Raw genomic sequence first — 16,963 nt, 5'->3', positions numbered from 1 at the left:
TATCTGTCTCTCTATCTAGTTACAAGAGCACTGGAAAAAGTGACATGACCATTTTTCACACTTACGACCGTCCCAGCACCCACACGGTCATGTGATCAAAACTCATGACCCCGGGACGCTGCAACCGTCATAAAGGTGAATCAGTCACCAAGCATCCAAATTTAGAGCAGGCGTGAAAAACGGCCCTTTGAACGGTCACTCAGTGAACTGTGGTAAGACAAAAGACGCCCTGTATAAAAATGGCTGGCCGTAGGACCACCTGAACAGAAAGGAACAGTTTCCCGCCACAGCTCCTGAGTCCTCTAGAAACGGTCTCCAAACCCAGCGAAGCTACAGCTGTTCAATTTTTTAAATTTCCAATCTGGGAATCAAGGCAACGGCAGAGGAGGCAGCTGTTATGGCCATGCGTGCTGCCCGATTTCTCTTTTAATGTCCAAGAAAGCAAAGGGAAGCTGCGGGCACTGGGGACTGCTTTTAAATCAACCCAAGGTGAGTTAATACGTGGTGACAGCTGTGCTCCTAGTTGGCATTTTAAAAATAACTCCTAAGCTCAGTCATTTCCGGTATCTAGACTAGCTAAGGTTTATCCAAAGGCAGGATGAGTGATGCAGGGACCCCCATCTTTCACGAGACAGGAAGTTGGAAGACCATCTTAACTCCTCGGCATCTCCTTAGGGGAAAAAAAGTTAAGATAACTCAGGGGTCTTCAAACTTGGTCCTTTTATGACTTGTTGGACTTCCAACTCCCAGAATCCCTCAGCAAGCGTGCCTGGCTGAGGAATTCTGGGAGTTGAAGTCCACAAGTCAAGGGGTCTTCAAACTTGGCCCTTTTATGACTTGTGGACTTCACCTCCCAGAGTACCTCAGCCAGCCTGAGGGAACTATGACCCTTTTATGACTTGTGGACTTCAACTCCCAGAATTCTTCAGCCAGTGTGCCTGGCTGAGGGATTCTGGGAGTTGAAGTCCACAAGTCATAAGAGGGCCAGGTTTGAAGACCCCTGAGATAACTGGTGCTTAAAACCTCTTTTAAGTCAAGTGTTTCTCAGCTTTGGGGCCTTTAAGATGGGTGGACTTCAACTCCCAGAATTCTCTGCCCGGGGAATTCTGAGGGAGTTGAAATCCACCCATCTTAAAGGCCCCGAAGGTTGAGAATGACTGACTTTTACATGTTTTACTCGCCTCCTGTTGTGGGACTGGAGAAATGTAGAAAACCAAACATCACCATATTCCCCCCTCAAATAAAATATAATTTCAATGCAAACAAAAGTCACTTACGCTTCGTCAATGTTGGGATGAAAAATTTTATTCATGAATCCTAGGAGGGAGAGAAACACGAGAGACGTGAGGACTGAGCATCAAGCAAACATTCAGCACTTGCCAAAAGGAGACAGAAGAGCTAAACGGTGGAAAACGTTCTCTCAAATTCAAGTCAGGGGTCTTCACACTTGGCCCTTTTACAATTTGTGGACTTCAACTCCCAGAATTCCTGAACCAGCCATGCTGAGACAGGAATTCTGGGAGTTGAAGTCCAGAAGCCATAAAAGAGCCAAGGTTGCCTACCCCTGCTCTAAGTCAAGGGGTCTCCCAGCTTAACAACTTTTAAGACTTGTGGGCTGCAACTCCCAGAATTCCTCAGAGTAACCGAGTTGGAAGGGACCTTACAAGGTCTTCTAGCCCTACCCCCTGCTCAGGAAGGAAGGCGCCATATACCATTTCAGACAAACGGCTGTCCAATCTCTCCCAGTGTTGGAGCACCCACAACTTCTGGGGGCAAGTCATTCCACTGGTTAATTGCTCTGTTAGTTAATTAACTGTTTAGTTAATTGTTCTAACTCAGGATGGTTGAGGAATTCTGGGAGTCCCCAAGTCTTAAAAGTGGCCAGGTTTGGAAACTCCTGCTCTAAGTGACTTTCTTAAATTGTCAATAACCACCATCCTTATTTATGGAGTCACTCTACCCAAGGTTTCTCAATCTCCAGTTCTTGAAACCACGACATGACGGGAAGTCCTCAGCTTACGACCATTTGTTCAGCAGCCGTTTGAAATTACAACAGATCCCTGGAAAAGTGACTTCCAACCCAAAGATTCATACCAGGGGTCTTCAAACTTGGCCCTTTTATGACTTGCTGGACTTCAACTCCCAGAATTCCTCAGCCAGGCACGCGTGCCTGGCTGAGGAATTCTGGGAGTTGAAGTCCAACAAGTCATAAAAGGGCCACGTTTGAAGACCCCTGCCTTGTATCTCCTCATGGGCAGATGGTCAAAACTCAGGTGCTCGACAACTGGCCGGTATGTATGACGGTTTTGCACCATCCCGGGAATCACCTTTTCCGACCATCCCAATCAGCTTCGGACAAGCAAAGTCAACGGGGAAAGCCAGATTTCGCCTAACCGCTTTAAGCGATTCGCTTAATAGCGGTGGCAAGAACGGTCGTAAAAACCGGGCAAAACTCGCTGAGCCACTGCCCTCCTTAGCAATGGAAATTTGGGGGCTCCATTTGGGGTCCCTGTACTTTATTTCCCCGAAAAGAGCTGGCAGCAGACTCCAGAGGTGAAATTGTCAGGCCCAGGAGAAACTGCACAGAAAACAGAGTCCAGCATTAATGACTGAACGCATCTAAAAAAAGCAAATTATCTGGGATCTTGCAGTGTGAAGGAAATTAACACTCCAGTTTTTGAGCCATGCACCACTAATAATAATAATAATAATAATAGCTGGAAGGGACCTTGGAGGTCATCTAGTCCAACCCCCTGCTTAGGCAGGAAACCCTATACCATTTCAGACAAATGGCTGTCCAGTCTCTTCTTAAACAATTCCAGTGTTGGAGCAATCACCACTTCTGGAGGCAGGTTGTTCCACTGGTTAATTGTTCTCACTGTCAGGAAATTCCTCCTTAGTTCTAGGTTGCTTCTCTCCTTGACTAGTTTCCATCCGTTGCTTCTTATCTTGCCTTCGGGCGCTTTGGAGAATAGCTTGACTCCCTCTTCTTTGGGGCAGCCCCTGAGATACTGGAAGACTGCTATCATGTCCCCCCTCACCCTTCTCTTCATTAAACTAGACATACCCAATTCCAGCAACCGTTATTTATATGTTTTAGCTTCTAGTCCCATGATCATCTTTGTTGCTCTTCTCTGTACTCTTTCTAGAGTCTCAACATCTTTTTTACATCGTGGTGACCAAAACTGGATGCAGTATTCCAAGTGTGGCTTTACCAAGGCCTTGTAAAGTGGTATTAACACTTCATGTGATCTTGATTCTATCCCTGTTGATGAAGCCAGGATATGAAGCTCAGCTGATGGTCAGATATCTTGAAATTAAAATACGGGGTAAAGAGCAAAGATTTGGATATTTTGGTAAGGTACCCAGACTGGATCTCTTATATAACAACAACAACAACAACAATAATAATAATAAAAAGAAGTTGGAAGGGAGCTTGGAGATCTTCTAGTCCAGCCCTCTGCTCAAGCAGGAGATCCTGTACCATTTCAGACTAGTGGCTGTCCAATCCTTTCTTGAAAACCTCTAGTGTTGGAGCACCCACAACTTCTGGACCACTTGAACACCATCATCGGCATTGACAAATTCGCCATCAGTCAATTGCAAAAGGCGGCCTTCCTAGGAACTGCTTCCATCCTGCGGCGATATCTGTAACACCATCCAACATCCACATCTGCCTATCCCAGGTCCTTAGTAAGGACTCAATAGGTAGACAAAAGTGCCAAATCCAGTCTGAACATCTGGCTGACTGTGCGATGATCAATAATAACAATAAAAAATCTGAAATGGTGAAAGCCAGTTTGGTATAGAGGTGAAGGTGCTTGCCTACAAAGCAGGAGACAGTGAGTTCTAGTCCCGCCTGAGACACAAAAGTTGGACGGGTGATTTTGGGGACAATCACCAGGAGATGGCGAGTTCTAGTCCTGCATTAGGGGCAAAGTCAAGTGGGTGACTTTAGGCCAATCACCAGGAGACGGCGAGTTCTAGTCCTGCTTTAGGCATGAAAGCCAACTGGGTGACATTAAAATGAAAGAGACCTAAACTAGTGTTGCCTCTCTAAAACTGCCCTAAAGCAGCGTTTCTCAATCTCGGCAACTGTGCGGACTTCAACTCCCAGAATTCCTCAGCTCAGCCTCCTGCAAACCCAGCCGGCTGTCCTGATTCCAAATGCTCAAAATGTTTTAAGGGTTTGATGTAACAGGTCTTCTCTAAGCCGCTTCTTAAGCAGATAAGGAGAACTTCACGTCTCTACAGATTAGGCTTTGATTTGGGTGCTTAACCAGAGGCCGTCCTTTAAGCTTGTGAATTATTTCCCAGGCCTGTCATGGGTTAAACTCAGACCACAAAGGAGCTTTCTTGGTTGAAGGTGGAGATTTGGGCAAAGGCTAGAAGTTTATTTCCGCAGACAAGCAAACCAGGAGAGCGTGAGCATCCGAGCACAGCCGACCCCAACATTTCCGTTGCTAAGCGAGACAGTTCTTAAAGTCAATTTTGCCCCATTTGACGACCTTCCTTGACAAGAGTTGTGAAGTGAATCACTGCAGTTGTTCAGTTAATAGCACAGCTGTTAAGTCAAACTGGTTTCCCCACGGACTTTGCATGTCGGAAGGTCGCAAAAGCGGATGACCTGATCCCGGGGACGCTGCGACCGTCACAACTGCAAGCCAGCTGGCAGGCGTCCAAATTTTGATCCCGTTTGACTACGGGGATGTTGGAATGGTCCGTTAAGTATGAGAAACGGTTGTAGGTCACTTTTTCAGTGCCGTTGTAACTTCGAACGGTTGCTAAAGGAACTCCCTGTAGGCTGGAGACAGACGTTACCCAAAGACTTATATCAAGTAACATCAACAACACTTCTTGGATCGGATTAGTTTGCTGGGCACGGAAAAGTTTGTCCTTGCTCAGGGTTAAAACTGAAAAACTCAACGCGTCCTCAAATCGAAAATTATTCCCTTTAAATCGGTGTTTGGCGAGCTGAAGGTGGGTGGACTTCAACTCCCAGAATTCCTCAACCAACATGAAAAACACTGCTTTAAAATCTAAAACAGAATAACAAGAGTTGGGACCTTGGAGGTCTTCTAGTCCAACCCCCTGGTCAAGCAGGAGACCCCAACACCATTTCAGACATGTGGTTGTCCAGTCTCTTCTTAAAAATCTCCAGTGTTGTAACACCCACAACTTCTGGAGGCAGGCTGTTCCACTGGTTAATTGTTCTAAGTGTTCAGGAAGTTTCTCCTTAGTTCTAGGTTGCTTCTCTCCTTGACTAGTTTCCATCCGTTACTTCTTGTCCTGCCTTCGGAGAATAGCAGTGCTTTGGAGAATAGCTTGACTCCCTCTTCTTTGGGGCAGCCCCTGAAATACTGGAAGACTGCTATCGTGTCCCCCCCCTGGTCCTTCTCTTCCTTAAACTAGACAATTCCTGCAACTGTTCTTCTTTTAGCCGCCAGTCTCCTGATCATCTTTGTTTCCAGAGTCCCAACATCTTTTCGACATCGTGGGGACCAAAACCGGATGCGGCGTTCCAAGTGTGGCCTTACCAAGGCCTTGTAAAGCGGTATTAACCCTTCACCTGATCTTGATTCTATCCCTTCTGTTAATGCAGCCTAAGGACTGCTTTGGCCTTTTGGGCTGCTGCAGCACACGGCTGGCTCCTATTTAAGCGATAAAACCATTTTAAAAGACTTGAGAGAGTTCCTCGCAAGCTGAACGATAAACGTGTTCTTGATGGCAAATCCCAGATGGATTTTTTTTTTTAAAAAAAAAGCAGCAATGTTTAATCTCTTACCTATAGATGGGGATTTGAAAGGATACTTATCAGGAAGGTCGACTCGAACTTTCCACACCCCACCTTCGTACGGTGCTGCAATTGGAAGGTTTTACAAAAGAAAGGTTAGTGGGATATTTCCTTGACGCTTCCACATGTAACATTATTTAGCTGAACAGGCAAGACAGACACTCAATTCTAAGAAAAAGGTTGGAGAATTGAGAGCTTGCATCAGTAGGTGAGTATTTCCTATTGCGAGAATTTAGCTGCTGGCTTCGAAATACATTCATGTAATATTTCTCAACCTTGGCAACTTTTAAGATGGGTGGACTTCAACTCCCAGAATTCCCCAGCCAGCCATGCTGGCTGGGGAATTCTGGGAATTGAGGTCCATCCATCTTGAAGTTGCCAAGGTTGAAAAACACTCCAAGGTTGAGAAACTACATGCAAATTGCAAATCTTAAGATTAAGAAGTACTGTAAATAAATGTAAAGCATCAAGACAGTAATACCGCATGGGAATATTAAGGCAATAGCGCCCAAAACACCTTGTCAGTAGAAAAGAAAATCCTAGATTATCAATTTTGGAGGCACTAACTCTAGGTTTTGTTTTTGTTTTTTAAAAATGCTCACTATTCTCAATTTTCAAAGCATCGCATTTGTACTTTCCTGGTGAAGCAAGGAGTTGGACTAACAAGGGACTTTGAACTTCCTTCCAACTCTGCTGTTCTGTTACTCAGTGAATCCATACCCATTAATTCTTCTTAACTTTTGCTGTTTTGAAATCTGCTATGAAAGAATCTAACAGACCACCACCTTTGGGGGCGCCCAGGTATCTTGCTGTACGGCCTTAAAAAAATTGTTCCTTAGCAAATCTGTTTTTTCACAGCGTGTATGTATGTGCTTGTGTATGTATGTGTGTTTGTGTGTGTATATATACACATACACACACATATAAACACACAAATGTGTGTATGTATAAAAGGTACAGGTTTCCCCGCACGTGCGTGCTAGTCGTTTCCGACTCTAGGGGCCGGTGCTCATCTCCGTTTCAAAGCCGAAGAGCCAGCGCTTGTCCAAGGACATCTCCGTGGTCATGTGGCCGGCATGACTAGACGCCAAAGGCGCACAGAACGCTGTTACCTTCCCACCGGAGTGGTCCCTATTTTTCTACTTGCATTTTTACGCGCTTTCGAACTGCTAGGTTGGCAGAAGCTGGGACGAGTAACAGGCGCTCACTCTGCTACGCGGCACTCGGGATTCGACCCGCCAAACTGCCGACCTTCTGATCGACAAGCTCAGCGTCCTAACCCACTGAGCCACCGCGTCCCTTTGTGTATGTATATGTAATTATATGTATATATACATACCTGTACCCATATCTCCATCTCCATCTCTCTATCTCTATCGATTTATTGTGAAAACACTGACAAAGAATGATCAGTCTACAGTTTTAATGGTAGGTTTATTTTAACAGTGAGAGACAGAACAACAACAACAAAAATCCAGAAAAAGGCATTTCAAAAAAGTTATAAATTGATTTGCATTGTCAGTGGGCAAACGTACAAAATCAGATCAAATACTTTTTTCCCTCACTGTGTGTGCATGTGTGTGTGTGTGTGTGTGTGTGTGTGTGTGTATATCTGTATGTATACATGTATGTGTGTGTGTGTGTATGAGTCTTCGGAGAAGGGCGGGATATAAATGGAATTAAAATAATATATATATATATATATATATATCTTTTTCAAATGCAAATGGAAGGAGGGCATAGCTTAATGAGTAAACAAGGGTTGTTTTTTTTATGGAGATCACAGGAGCATTTCCAGTATGCCGAGATTTCCAAGGGTGCAGAACACCTGGGTTCAAGAATTTTGACCGCTATCGGCAGCCAGAGAAGGCAATGCCCATTTAGCGGGATTTGAGGCTTAAACCCAATGTAAAATGTCTCCTGTGCCAACATGGGCATTGGACACCCCCACAAATTATCTCTTATTTTTTCCCAATCCACCTTCCACCCTCCAGAGATCAATCACCAAGAAAAAAGAAATGTTTCTTTCCAACATCTTTATGCGACTCGGGAGTATACCTACTTCCTTGTGGTCCATAAAACTTCACTACAAATTCGTTGAGTCCTCCTAGGATTGTGACTTCATGTTTGCTCTCAATACTGAAGGCGCCGGAGTCAAGGAAAATGTTGGATGTGCAGACGAATTAAGAAATCTGTTCATTTAAGAAAAGTCAGCAGTCCAGGAATGGGCAAGGATTGAATTCATTCAAATGCTTCTGAGTCATCCTGAAATGATTACTGAAACTCAATTATATTTTTAAATCTATCTTCATCATTATCTATCTATCTATCTATCTATCTATCTATCTATCTATCCATCCATCCATCCATCGTCTATCTATCTATCTATCTATCTATCTATCTATCTATCTATCTATCTATCTATCTATCTATCTATCTATCCCCAGTGCTGCAACATTGCAGGCTAATTCTGCCAGGAGTTCGATCCTGACCAACTCAAGGTCGACCAAGCCTTCCATCCTTCCGAGATCGGTAAAACGGGGACCCAGATTGTTGTGGGGCAAGAGGCTGACTCTGTAAACCGCTTAGAGGGGGCTGTAAAGCACCGTGAAGCGGTGTATAAGTCTTAAGTGCTATTGCTAAGGGGGAAGGAAGGAAGGAAGGAAGGAAGGGAGGGAGGGAGGGAGGGAGGGAGGGCCCTGGTGGCCCAGTGTTTAGAAGGCAGTATTGGAGGCTGCCCACTGCCAGGAGTTTGATCCTGGCTGCTCAAGGTTGACTCAGCCTTCCGTCCTTTCGAGGTCATAAAAATGAGGACCCAAATGGGGGGGGGGGACAGAGGCTGACTCTGTAAACCGCTTAGAGAGGGGGGTGCAAAGCACTGTGAAGCGGGATATAAGTCTAATTGCTAGGAAGGAAGGGCGCAATGGCTAGAATGCAATATTGCAAGTTAATTCTGCCCACTGCCAGGAGTTCGATCCTGACCGCCTCAAGGTTGACTCAGCCATCCGTCCTTCCGAGGTCAGTAAAATGAGGACCCAAACGGCGCGGGGAGGGGGCGCGGCGGCATAGGCTGACTCTGTAAACCGCTTCGAGAGGGCTCTAAAGCGGTATATAAGTCTAAGTGCAACTGCTATTGCTACGGAGCGGTTTAAGTGCTGGCAGGTTCTGCCATTGCCATTCAGAGGACACCGTATCTCTCATCTTTTTTCTTTTTTTTTCCCCCTTCCAAGATGGAGTTCTTAATTTGCTTCCCCTTCAACTACAGCCTCTCAGGCTGGAAGCGACGCCAAGGGAGGAAATTGCTGCTTAAAACCTCTCCCAAGACTCGGTTGGTGCAAATTACAGCTCGAGCTGCAGGAGACGACCAGAGTTGGGTGGTAGAAGTTTTGGCAAAAGATCCCCAGATCTGATGCCTCCTGGTTCGTGGCTTTTCGGAGACGTTGGCCACCACCCAGCCACTTTCCCAAAGCCAGGGTAACACGCTGGCACGTTCTCTCGCCACGAAACGGACCCTTGCGTCGAGAAAGATGGTGGGGGAGAAAGAGAGAGAGAGAGAGAGGGTGGGAGGGAGGGAAAAAAAATCTAGGTTGCCACGAAACTTCCATTTGCGGAAGAAATGCACAGAGAAGGCCCCCCCCCCGGGGGGAGGGCGGCTTCACTAAGGCAAGATGAAGGGATGGAAAAAGGACACGAAGGAGAAGAGATAAAAGACAGAAAGAGAAAGAATACAAGAGGAATAAGCTCATTTGCTCTGTGCAGAGAGAACCCAACCTGGCTCCAGAAATCTCTGGAGCAAAATGGCGGAAGTCACAGTCCTTGGAAATGGGCCATCGGGACGGAACATCAACTGCCCGTCAAACTCACTTCGCTTTTCCTAACTCCCGAATTTCCAAACCTGGACACTCTTGAGCAATAAGAGAGAGACAATTGGGCCCGGTTCACACAGTCTAGACAGCAAGGTTTCTCAATTCTTGGCAACTTGCAAGAGGGATAAACTTGACCTCCCCAGAATTCCCCAGCCAGCAGACCCATTGGAAAATTCTGGGGAATGAAGGCCACACATCTTAAAGCATGCTGGCTGGGGAATTCTGGGAGTTGGCCATACATCTTAAAAACCTTCTGGCTGAGGAATTCTGGGAATTGAAGGCCACACATCTTAAAGCATGCTGGCTGGGGAATTCTGGGAGTTGGCCATATATCTTAAAAACCTTCTGGCTGAGGAATTCTGGGAATTGAAGGCCACACGTCTTAAAGCATGCTGGCTGGGGAATTCTGGGAATTGAAGGCCACACGTCTTAAAGCATGCTGGCTGAGGAATTCTGGGAATTGAAGGCCACACATCTTAAAGCATGCTGGCTGGGGAATTCTGGGAGTTGGCCATATATCTTAAAAACATTCTGGCTGGGGAATTCTGGGAATGGAAGGCTACAGCTCTTTAAACATTCTGGCTGGGAATTCTGGGAATTGAAGGGCACACATAAAGCATTCTGGCTGGGGAATTCTGGGAATTGAAGGCCACACATCTTAAAGCATGCTGGCTGGGGAATTTTGGGAGTTGGCCATATACCTTAAAAACATTCTGGCTGGGGAATTATGGGAATGGAAGGCCACACATCATAAAGCGTGCTGGCTGGGGGAATTCTGGGAGTTGAAGTCCACCAGTCATCCAAGGACCAAGTTTGGAGACCCCTGTTTCAAGACAGTCCTGGCTCACTTCCATCTTCCTCAAAGCAATTCCAGGTATTTTACGAAGCTCCCCCGGCTGATATTTCCTACCTGCCATTTCATTTTCCTATCGCGTTTTTCCCCCCCCAACCGATTCCTGTTTCGCGCAATCGATTCCCTGACCGATAAAAAAAGGCTTTTCTGCAAGAGCTTATCAGAATTCACAGAGAGCGTGAGAAAAAAAAATAACAACAAACTGAACTGGGAAATACAAAGAGATTTGCAAATCTCCTTTCCCTCCCCCCCCCCTCCGCCCTCCGTTACCCACAGGAAAAAGTAATGCAAAAGCCCGGTTAACAACAACAACAACAAGAAGAAAAAGCTGTTTTTGAGTCTAAAATATTCCTTTGGCCTCGAATAACCTGCTTGAAAGAAACATCGCCCCAAGCGCCGATTGTGCCAAATCTGAAACCGGGGCCCTAGCTAGACAATAGATGTGTTATTTTCAGAGACGGCCAGCTGCCGGATTTCAGTTTTCTTGAGACAATTCGGTGGGGAGGGAGGAGGAGGAGGAGGAGGAGGAGGAGGAGGAGGAGGAGGAGAATGCAGAAGTGCCTTTTAAAAAAAACAAAAAAAAACACCCAAAAATAAAAACAAGTGCTGCAAAAGACTGGTCCAAACAGGCTTTCAAGGACAGGATTGAAAGCAACAAGAGGCAAAAAGGAAAGCAAAAAACGACAACAACAACAACACCCCACACCTCTCTTTTTATCCCTGACGTTCTGCCTAGAAATTGAACCTGGAAACAGAAAAAAATTAACCTAGCTCAGAATAAACAAAGCCCTTCTAGCACTGATGATGTTCCCTAGTTCGGTTATGAAACATCTCCAGGAAAACCACCCAGCTCAGAGAGCACCAGGGACCCCACAGTCATCTTCCTCCTCCTCCTCCTCCTCCTCCTCCACCACCACCACCACCACCACTCCGCAAACCCTCACACCCTTCTAACACTGATGATGTTCCCTAGTTGGGTCACGAAACGTTTGCAAGAAAACAACCAAGCTCGGAGAGCACCAAGAACCCCACAGTCCTCCTCCTCCTCCTCTGCAAACCCCCCTCCTTTCTAGCACTGACATTCCCTAGTTGGGTCATGAAACGTCTGCAAGAAAACCTCCAAGCTCAGAGAGCATCAAGGACCCCACAGTCCTCCTCCTCCTCCTCCTCCTCCTCGCAACCCCCCCCCCTTTCTAGCACTGATGATGTTCCCTAGTTGGGTCATGAAACGTCTGCAAGTGAACCACCCAACTCAAGAGAGCACCAAGGACCCCACAGTTCCTTCCTTCCTTCCTTCCTTCCTTCCTTCCTTCCTTCCTTCCTTCCTTCCTTCTTTTTCTTTCTCTCTCTCTCTCTCTCTCTTCCTTCCTTCCTTCCTTCAATCACTTCCCTTTCCTTCCCCTTCTCCTTTCCACTCCCTTCTAGCCCTGATGATGTTCCCTAGTTGGGTCATGAAGCGTCTGCAAGGAAACCACCCAGCTCAGAGAGCACCAGGGACCCTACAATTCTCCCCACAGAAACATCACAGCTACTCGGGGGTCCAATTCTTATCCTCCCCAAGAAACAGAGCTACTTAGTCAAGAATGCGCCAAGTGTCATCGAAAGCACCCAGTGGGCACACACTGCTATTCCCATCGCTTTCTGTTCAGACAAACACACCAGACTCTACTTCTAGTGTAACCAAGCTCTGATGCCATGATTGAGTCCGCTCTTGTCCTGCACCCACGATTTCACAACCAACGTCCAGCTGGCAAGGTCCTGCATGACTTGGAAGCTGCCTCTCTCTCATTAAAATGTTCCCAAGGGAAAGATCAATCAGAAGAGAAGCTGGAAGGGACCTTGGAGGTCTTCTAGTCCAGCCCACTGCTCAAGCAGGAGACCCCATGCCATTTCAGACTAGCGGCTGCTTAAAAATCTGAAGTGATGGAGCACCCACAACTTCTGGTGGCAAGCTGTTCCACTGGTTAACTGATCTGGGATTATAGAATAACAGAGTCGGAAGGGACCTTGGAGGTCTTCTAGTCCAACCCCCTGCTCCAGCAGGAGACCCTGTACCATTCCAGACAGATGCCTGTCCAGTCTCTTCTTAAAAATCTGAAGTGATGGAGCACCCACAACTTCTGGTGGCAAGCTGTTCCACTGGTTAATTGTCCTCACTTTTAGGAAGTTTCTCCTTAGTTCTAAGGTTGCTTCTAGTTTCCATCCGTTGCTTCTTGTCCTGCCTTCAGATGCTTTGGAGAATAGCTTGACTGCCTCTTCTTTGGGGCAGCCCCTGAGATACTGGAAGACTGCTATCACGTCCCCCTCAGTCCCACTTTTCTCCAGACTAGCCATGCCCGATTCCTACAACCCTTCTTCATATGTTTTTGTCTCCAGCCCTTTAATCATCCTACTTGCTGTTCTCTGCACTTTTCCCAGAGTCTCAACATCTTTTTTTTTTGTAAATGTGGTGAGATCTTGCAGACCCACCAAAGGTCAGAAAAGATCTACTAGAACAGAGGTCCTCAACCTTTTGGGCGCCAGGGACCGGTTCCGTGGAGAAATCTTTTTCCACGGACCGGAGGGTGCGTGGTTTTGTGTGCTGCCTGCATCCTGCAAATGGGGCTTTGCGTGTTTGTGCGGCCCGGTTGCTGGCATGCCGCGGCCCGGTACCGGTTGACAGACCGGGGTTGGGGACCCCTGTATTAGAAACACAGAAAGAGCGAAAACCTGACGGTGGGAAAACCCCTAGTACAGTGGTAGCTCTGTCCTCGCCTGCTTTACAACTTGTCAAATTTGATTGTCGATGTGAAAACATTGTACTTGGCCTTCGTTTAGTGCAGGGGTAGGCAACTTTGGCTCTTTTACGACTCGTGGACTTCAACTCCCAGAATTCCTGATCCAGCATGGGGGAACTATGGCCCCCTCATGACTTGTGGACTTCAACTCCCAGAATTCCTGAGCCAGCCATGCTGAGGGGAAAGGGAGAGGTTTCCAAGCTGAGCCATGCTGGCTCAGGAATTCTGGGAGTTGAAGTCCACCAGTCATGAAGGGCCCATAGTTCCCTCATGCTGGATCAGGACTTCTGGGAGTTGAAGTCCACGAGTCATGAGAGGCCCATAGTTCCCCCATGCTGCCTCAGGAATTCTGGGAGTTGAAGTCCACAAGTCATGAACTGGCCAGTTTCCCCATGCTGCCTCAGGAATTCTGGGAGTTGAAGTCCACAAGTCATGAAGGGGCCATAGTTCCCCCATGCTGGTTGAGGAATTCTGGGAGTTGAAGTCCACAAGTCATGAAGTGGCCAGTTTCCCCATGCTGCCTCAGGAATTCTGGGAGGTGAAGTCCACGAGTCATGAGGGGGCCATAGTTCCCCCATGCTGGTTGAGGAATTCTGGGAGTTGAAGTCCATGAGTCACGAGGGGGCCATAGTTCCCCCATGCTGGCTGAGGAATTCTGGGAGGTGAAGTCCATGAGTCACGAGGGGGCCATAGTTCCCCCATGCTGGCTGAGGAATTCTGGGAGTTGAAGTCCACGAGTCATGAGGGGGCCATAGTTCCCTCATGCTGGCTCAGGAATTCTGGGAGTTGAACTCCACGAGTCATAAAAGAGCCAAGGTTGCCTATCTCGGTTTAATGCAAGGCCAAGAACCGGGGCAAGATTTTCACATGGAAAATGCCCCAAGAACCAAATTCGACTTCTGGTTCAACCCTTCTCCCCTGCAGTCCTCGACTTACGACAGTTCGTTTATAGCGACCGTTCGAACTTACAACAGCCCTGGAAAAAAAGTGGATTCTGACCGCTTTTCACACTTACGACCGTGGAGGCGTCCCCATGGTCGCGGGATCAAAATTCAGACACTTGGCAAGCGGCTCATATTTATGACGGTTATGCAGTGTCCCTGGGGGGGATCGTGTGATCCCATTTTGGGACCTTCTGACAAGCAAAGTCAAGGGGGGGGGGGGAAAGCCAGCTTCACTTAACGACGGTGTTACTAGCTTAACAACTGCAGTGGCGAGAGAGGTCGTGAAACGGGGCAAAATTCCCCGAAATGCTTCGCTTAGCAACAGAAATGCGAGGCTGAAGTGTAGTGGTTAAGCCGAGGACTCTCTTTATTTGCCGTTCAAAACAGCAAAGCCTTGGCACAGGCCTGGCCACTTTAACCCAATCCTTCCGGCCTGGTTTTTGAAGGCCTCACACGGGTTGTGCTAAATCCCAGAAAAACAGATTTTCCATAAGACACCACAACAAGCCGTAGGCTCACACCCTACTATGGCACGATGACAAACAATGGCCCGGCTGGCGTGATTGCGGCTCCCCAACTATGAGTAAAAACCAGTATGCCCAGTTCAAATAGCCGAAGATTAATTCGAATGGAATAAAAGTCCAACTGGAAGCCAGTTCTGGAATGTCTCCAGACACCTTGTGGCCTAGAAATGAGACACGGGTTCCTAGGATTGCGAAATGTTTACTCAGGCCTGGGTGGCACTGGCAGCTTCCAGTAGGAAGTATATGGCTTTAGGTATGATGAACAACTATTTATACTGCCCTCTCTAAGTGAAAAACAGGAAGTCTCAACAATTAAGAGGAGGTTTCCAGCAAGATTCCCCGCAGGCTTCTCCCTTTGCCGTTCCAATTTAAGTACTGCACTTAAATTATTATTGCTAATCCTGGAAAATGTCTGCTTCTCTCTCTTTCTCTCTGTCTCTCTCTCGCGCGTGCGCTCCTAATTTGGCAATTTTAAGATGGGTGGACTTCAACTCCCAGAATTCCCTAGCCAGCCTTTGAAGATGGGTAGAGTTCAACATGCCAGGTGAGGAACTCTGGGAATTGAAGTCCGCCTCTCTTGAAGTTGGAATCCACTTACTAAGGCAATGAATCTTGGCTACTTTAAGACGACTGGACCAACTCCCAGAATTCCCCCAGCTAGCATGTTGAAGTCCACCCATCTTCAAGGCTGGCTGGGGAATTCTGGGAGTTGGAAGTCCACCCCTCTTAAAGTTGCTATCCACTTTCTAAGGCAGTGTGGTCCCAATCGTGGCTACTTTTAAGAGGGGTAGGCTACAATTCCCAGAATTTTCCCAGCCAGCATGTTGAAGTCCACCCATTGTCAAAGGCCGGCTGGGGAATTCTGGGAGTTGAAATCCACCCCTCTTAAAAGTTGCTATCCACTTTCTAAGTCAGTGTGGTCCCAATCTTGGCTACTTTTAAGAGGGGTGGACTACAATTCCCAGAATTCCCCAGCCAACCTTTTAAGATGGGTGGGACTTCAACATGCTGGCCGGGGGAATTCTGGGAGTTGAAGTCCACCCCTCTTCAAAGTGGCCAGGATCGGTTCACACTGACTTAGAAAGTGGACAGTTTTACTTCCTCCACCTCTGCAAGCAGCATTGTACCAACGAGGAATTAGCATGCACGTTGCCTGCACAAAGGGCTTTTTATGGCAACACCACGGTGGCTGGTCTCTCCGCCATCTAAGCAAGACACATTTTGTTCAAGGCGGCAAAGGTTTCCAGCCAGAGTGAAACTGTTTTGGTTTTTTTAACACACACACACACACACACACACACACACACACACACACCCCACAATATTGGTTCCCCAAAGAAACCAACTGAAGCTAACTGTTGCAACTTGAAAAAGAAAATGAGATTAAAAAATGAAGGAAACGGTACAGGTAGCCCTGGATTCACCACGCTTCGTTTAGTAACCGTTCAAAGTTACAAACAGCAATGAAAAATGCAACGTAGGGCTGTTTTCCAGACTTACGACTGTTGCGGCCTCAAAATTCAGATGCTTTTGACTCAATTTATGACGGTCGTTGTGCCCTGGGGGGGGTGTCGTGTGATCCCCTTTGGCAACCTTCCCACCACCAAAGTCAATGGGGGAAACCAGATTCACTTAACAACCCTGTCATTAACCTAACAACTGCCCGTGATTCACTTAACAACTGTGGCGAGAAAGGTCACAAAATGGGGCAAAGCTCACTTAATCAATGTTTTACTTAGCAACATAAAATTTGGGCTCAACTGTGGTTGTAACCCGAGGACTAAATGAACTTCCTTCACTGGAAAATGGATATTCAGAGATGTAGATCTGACTTGAAAGTAGCCCGTTGCGGTAGGTGTGTGTGTGTGTGTGCGCGCATGTGCACGCACAAACACGCACATACATACATACAGACACAGCACAAACATCAGCGCAGGAAATGATTTTTGACACTTTGCCTTATGTCATAAAATGATTTGTGATTAGCCTTATGCCATACAATGTTGTATAAAATTTGCTACATGGTGTAATGTTTCAGTAGGCTAAAGGTTATGGGGATGAGTATTTTAGTCAGATAGTACATAGATCAAGTGGTGGTGGGGAAACAATGGCCCCTTTATAACTTGAGGAGTTCAATTCCCAGAATTCCTGAGCCGGCATGAGGGAACTATGGCCCCATCATGTCTTGAGGACTTCAACTCCCAG

The 16,963-nt window shown here is 46.9% G+C and overlaps 1 protein-coding gene across 3 annotated transcripts in view; it reads right to left on the bottom strand.

The window, feature by feature from the left end:
• UBE2H (ubiquitin conjugating enzyme E2 H) overlaps positions 1 to 16,963 on the bottom strand; it is a 61,027-nt gene that overhangs the window by 11,456 nt on the left and 32,608 nt on the right. The window contains exons 3-5 of one of the 3 annotated variants that reach the window (XM_081331475.1): positions 7,857 to 7,986; positions 5,786 to 5,860; positions 1,278 to 1,317 (exon numbers count right to left, since the gene is read on the bottom strand). In XM_081331475.1, the coding sequence (XP_081187601.1) occupies positions 1,278 to 1,312 (35 nt within the window). In that variant the 5' untranslated portion in view covers positions 1,313 to 1,317; positions 5,786 to 5,860; positions 7,857 to 7,986. Of the gene's footprint in view, positions 1 to 1,277; positions 1,318 to 3,067; positions 3,284 to 5,785; positions 5,861 to 7,856; positions 7,987 to 16,963 lie in introns of those variants that run through there. The other 2 variants (XM_081331474.1, XM_081331476.1) reach the window with 2 other exon arrangements.

This window comes from Vipera berus, assembly GCF_964194415.1.
Source record: "Vipera berus genome assembly, chromosome: 6".
In the NCBI taxonomy this organism is placed as follows: Eukaryota; Metazoa; Chordata; class Lepidosauria; order Squamata; family Viperidae; genus Vipera; species Vipera berus.
This window is presented reverse-complemented; position numbering and strand designations above follow the sequence as displayed.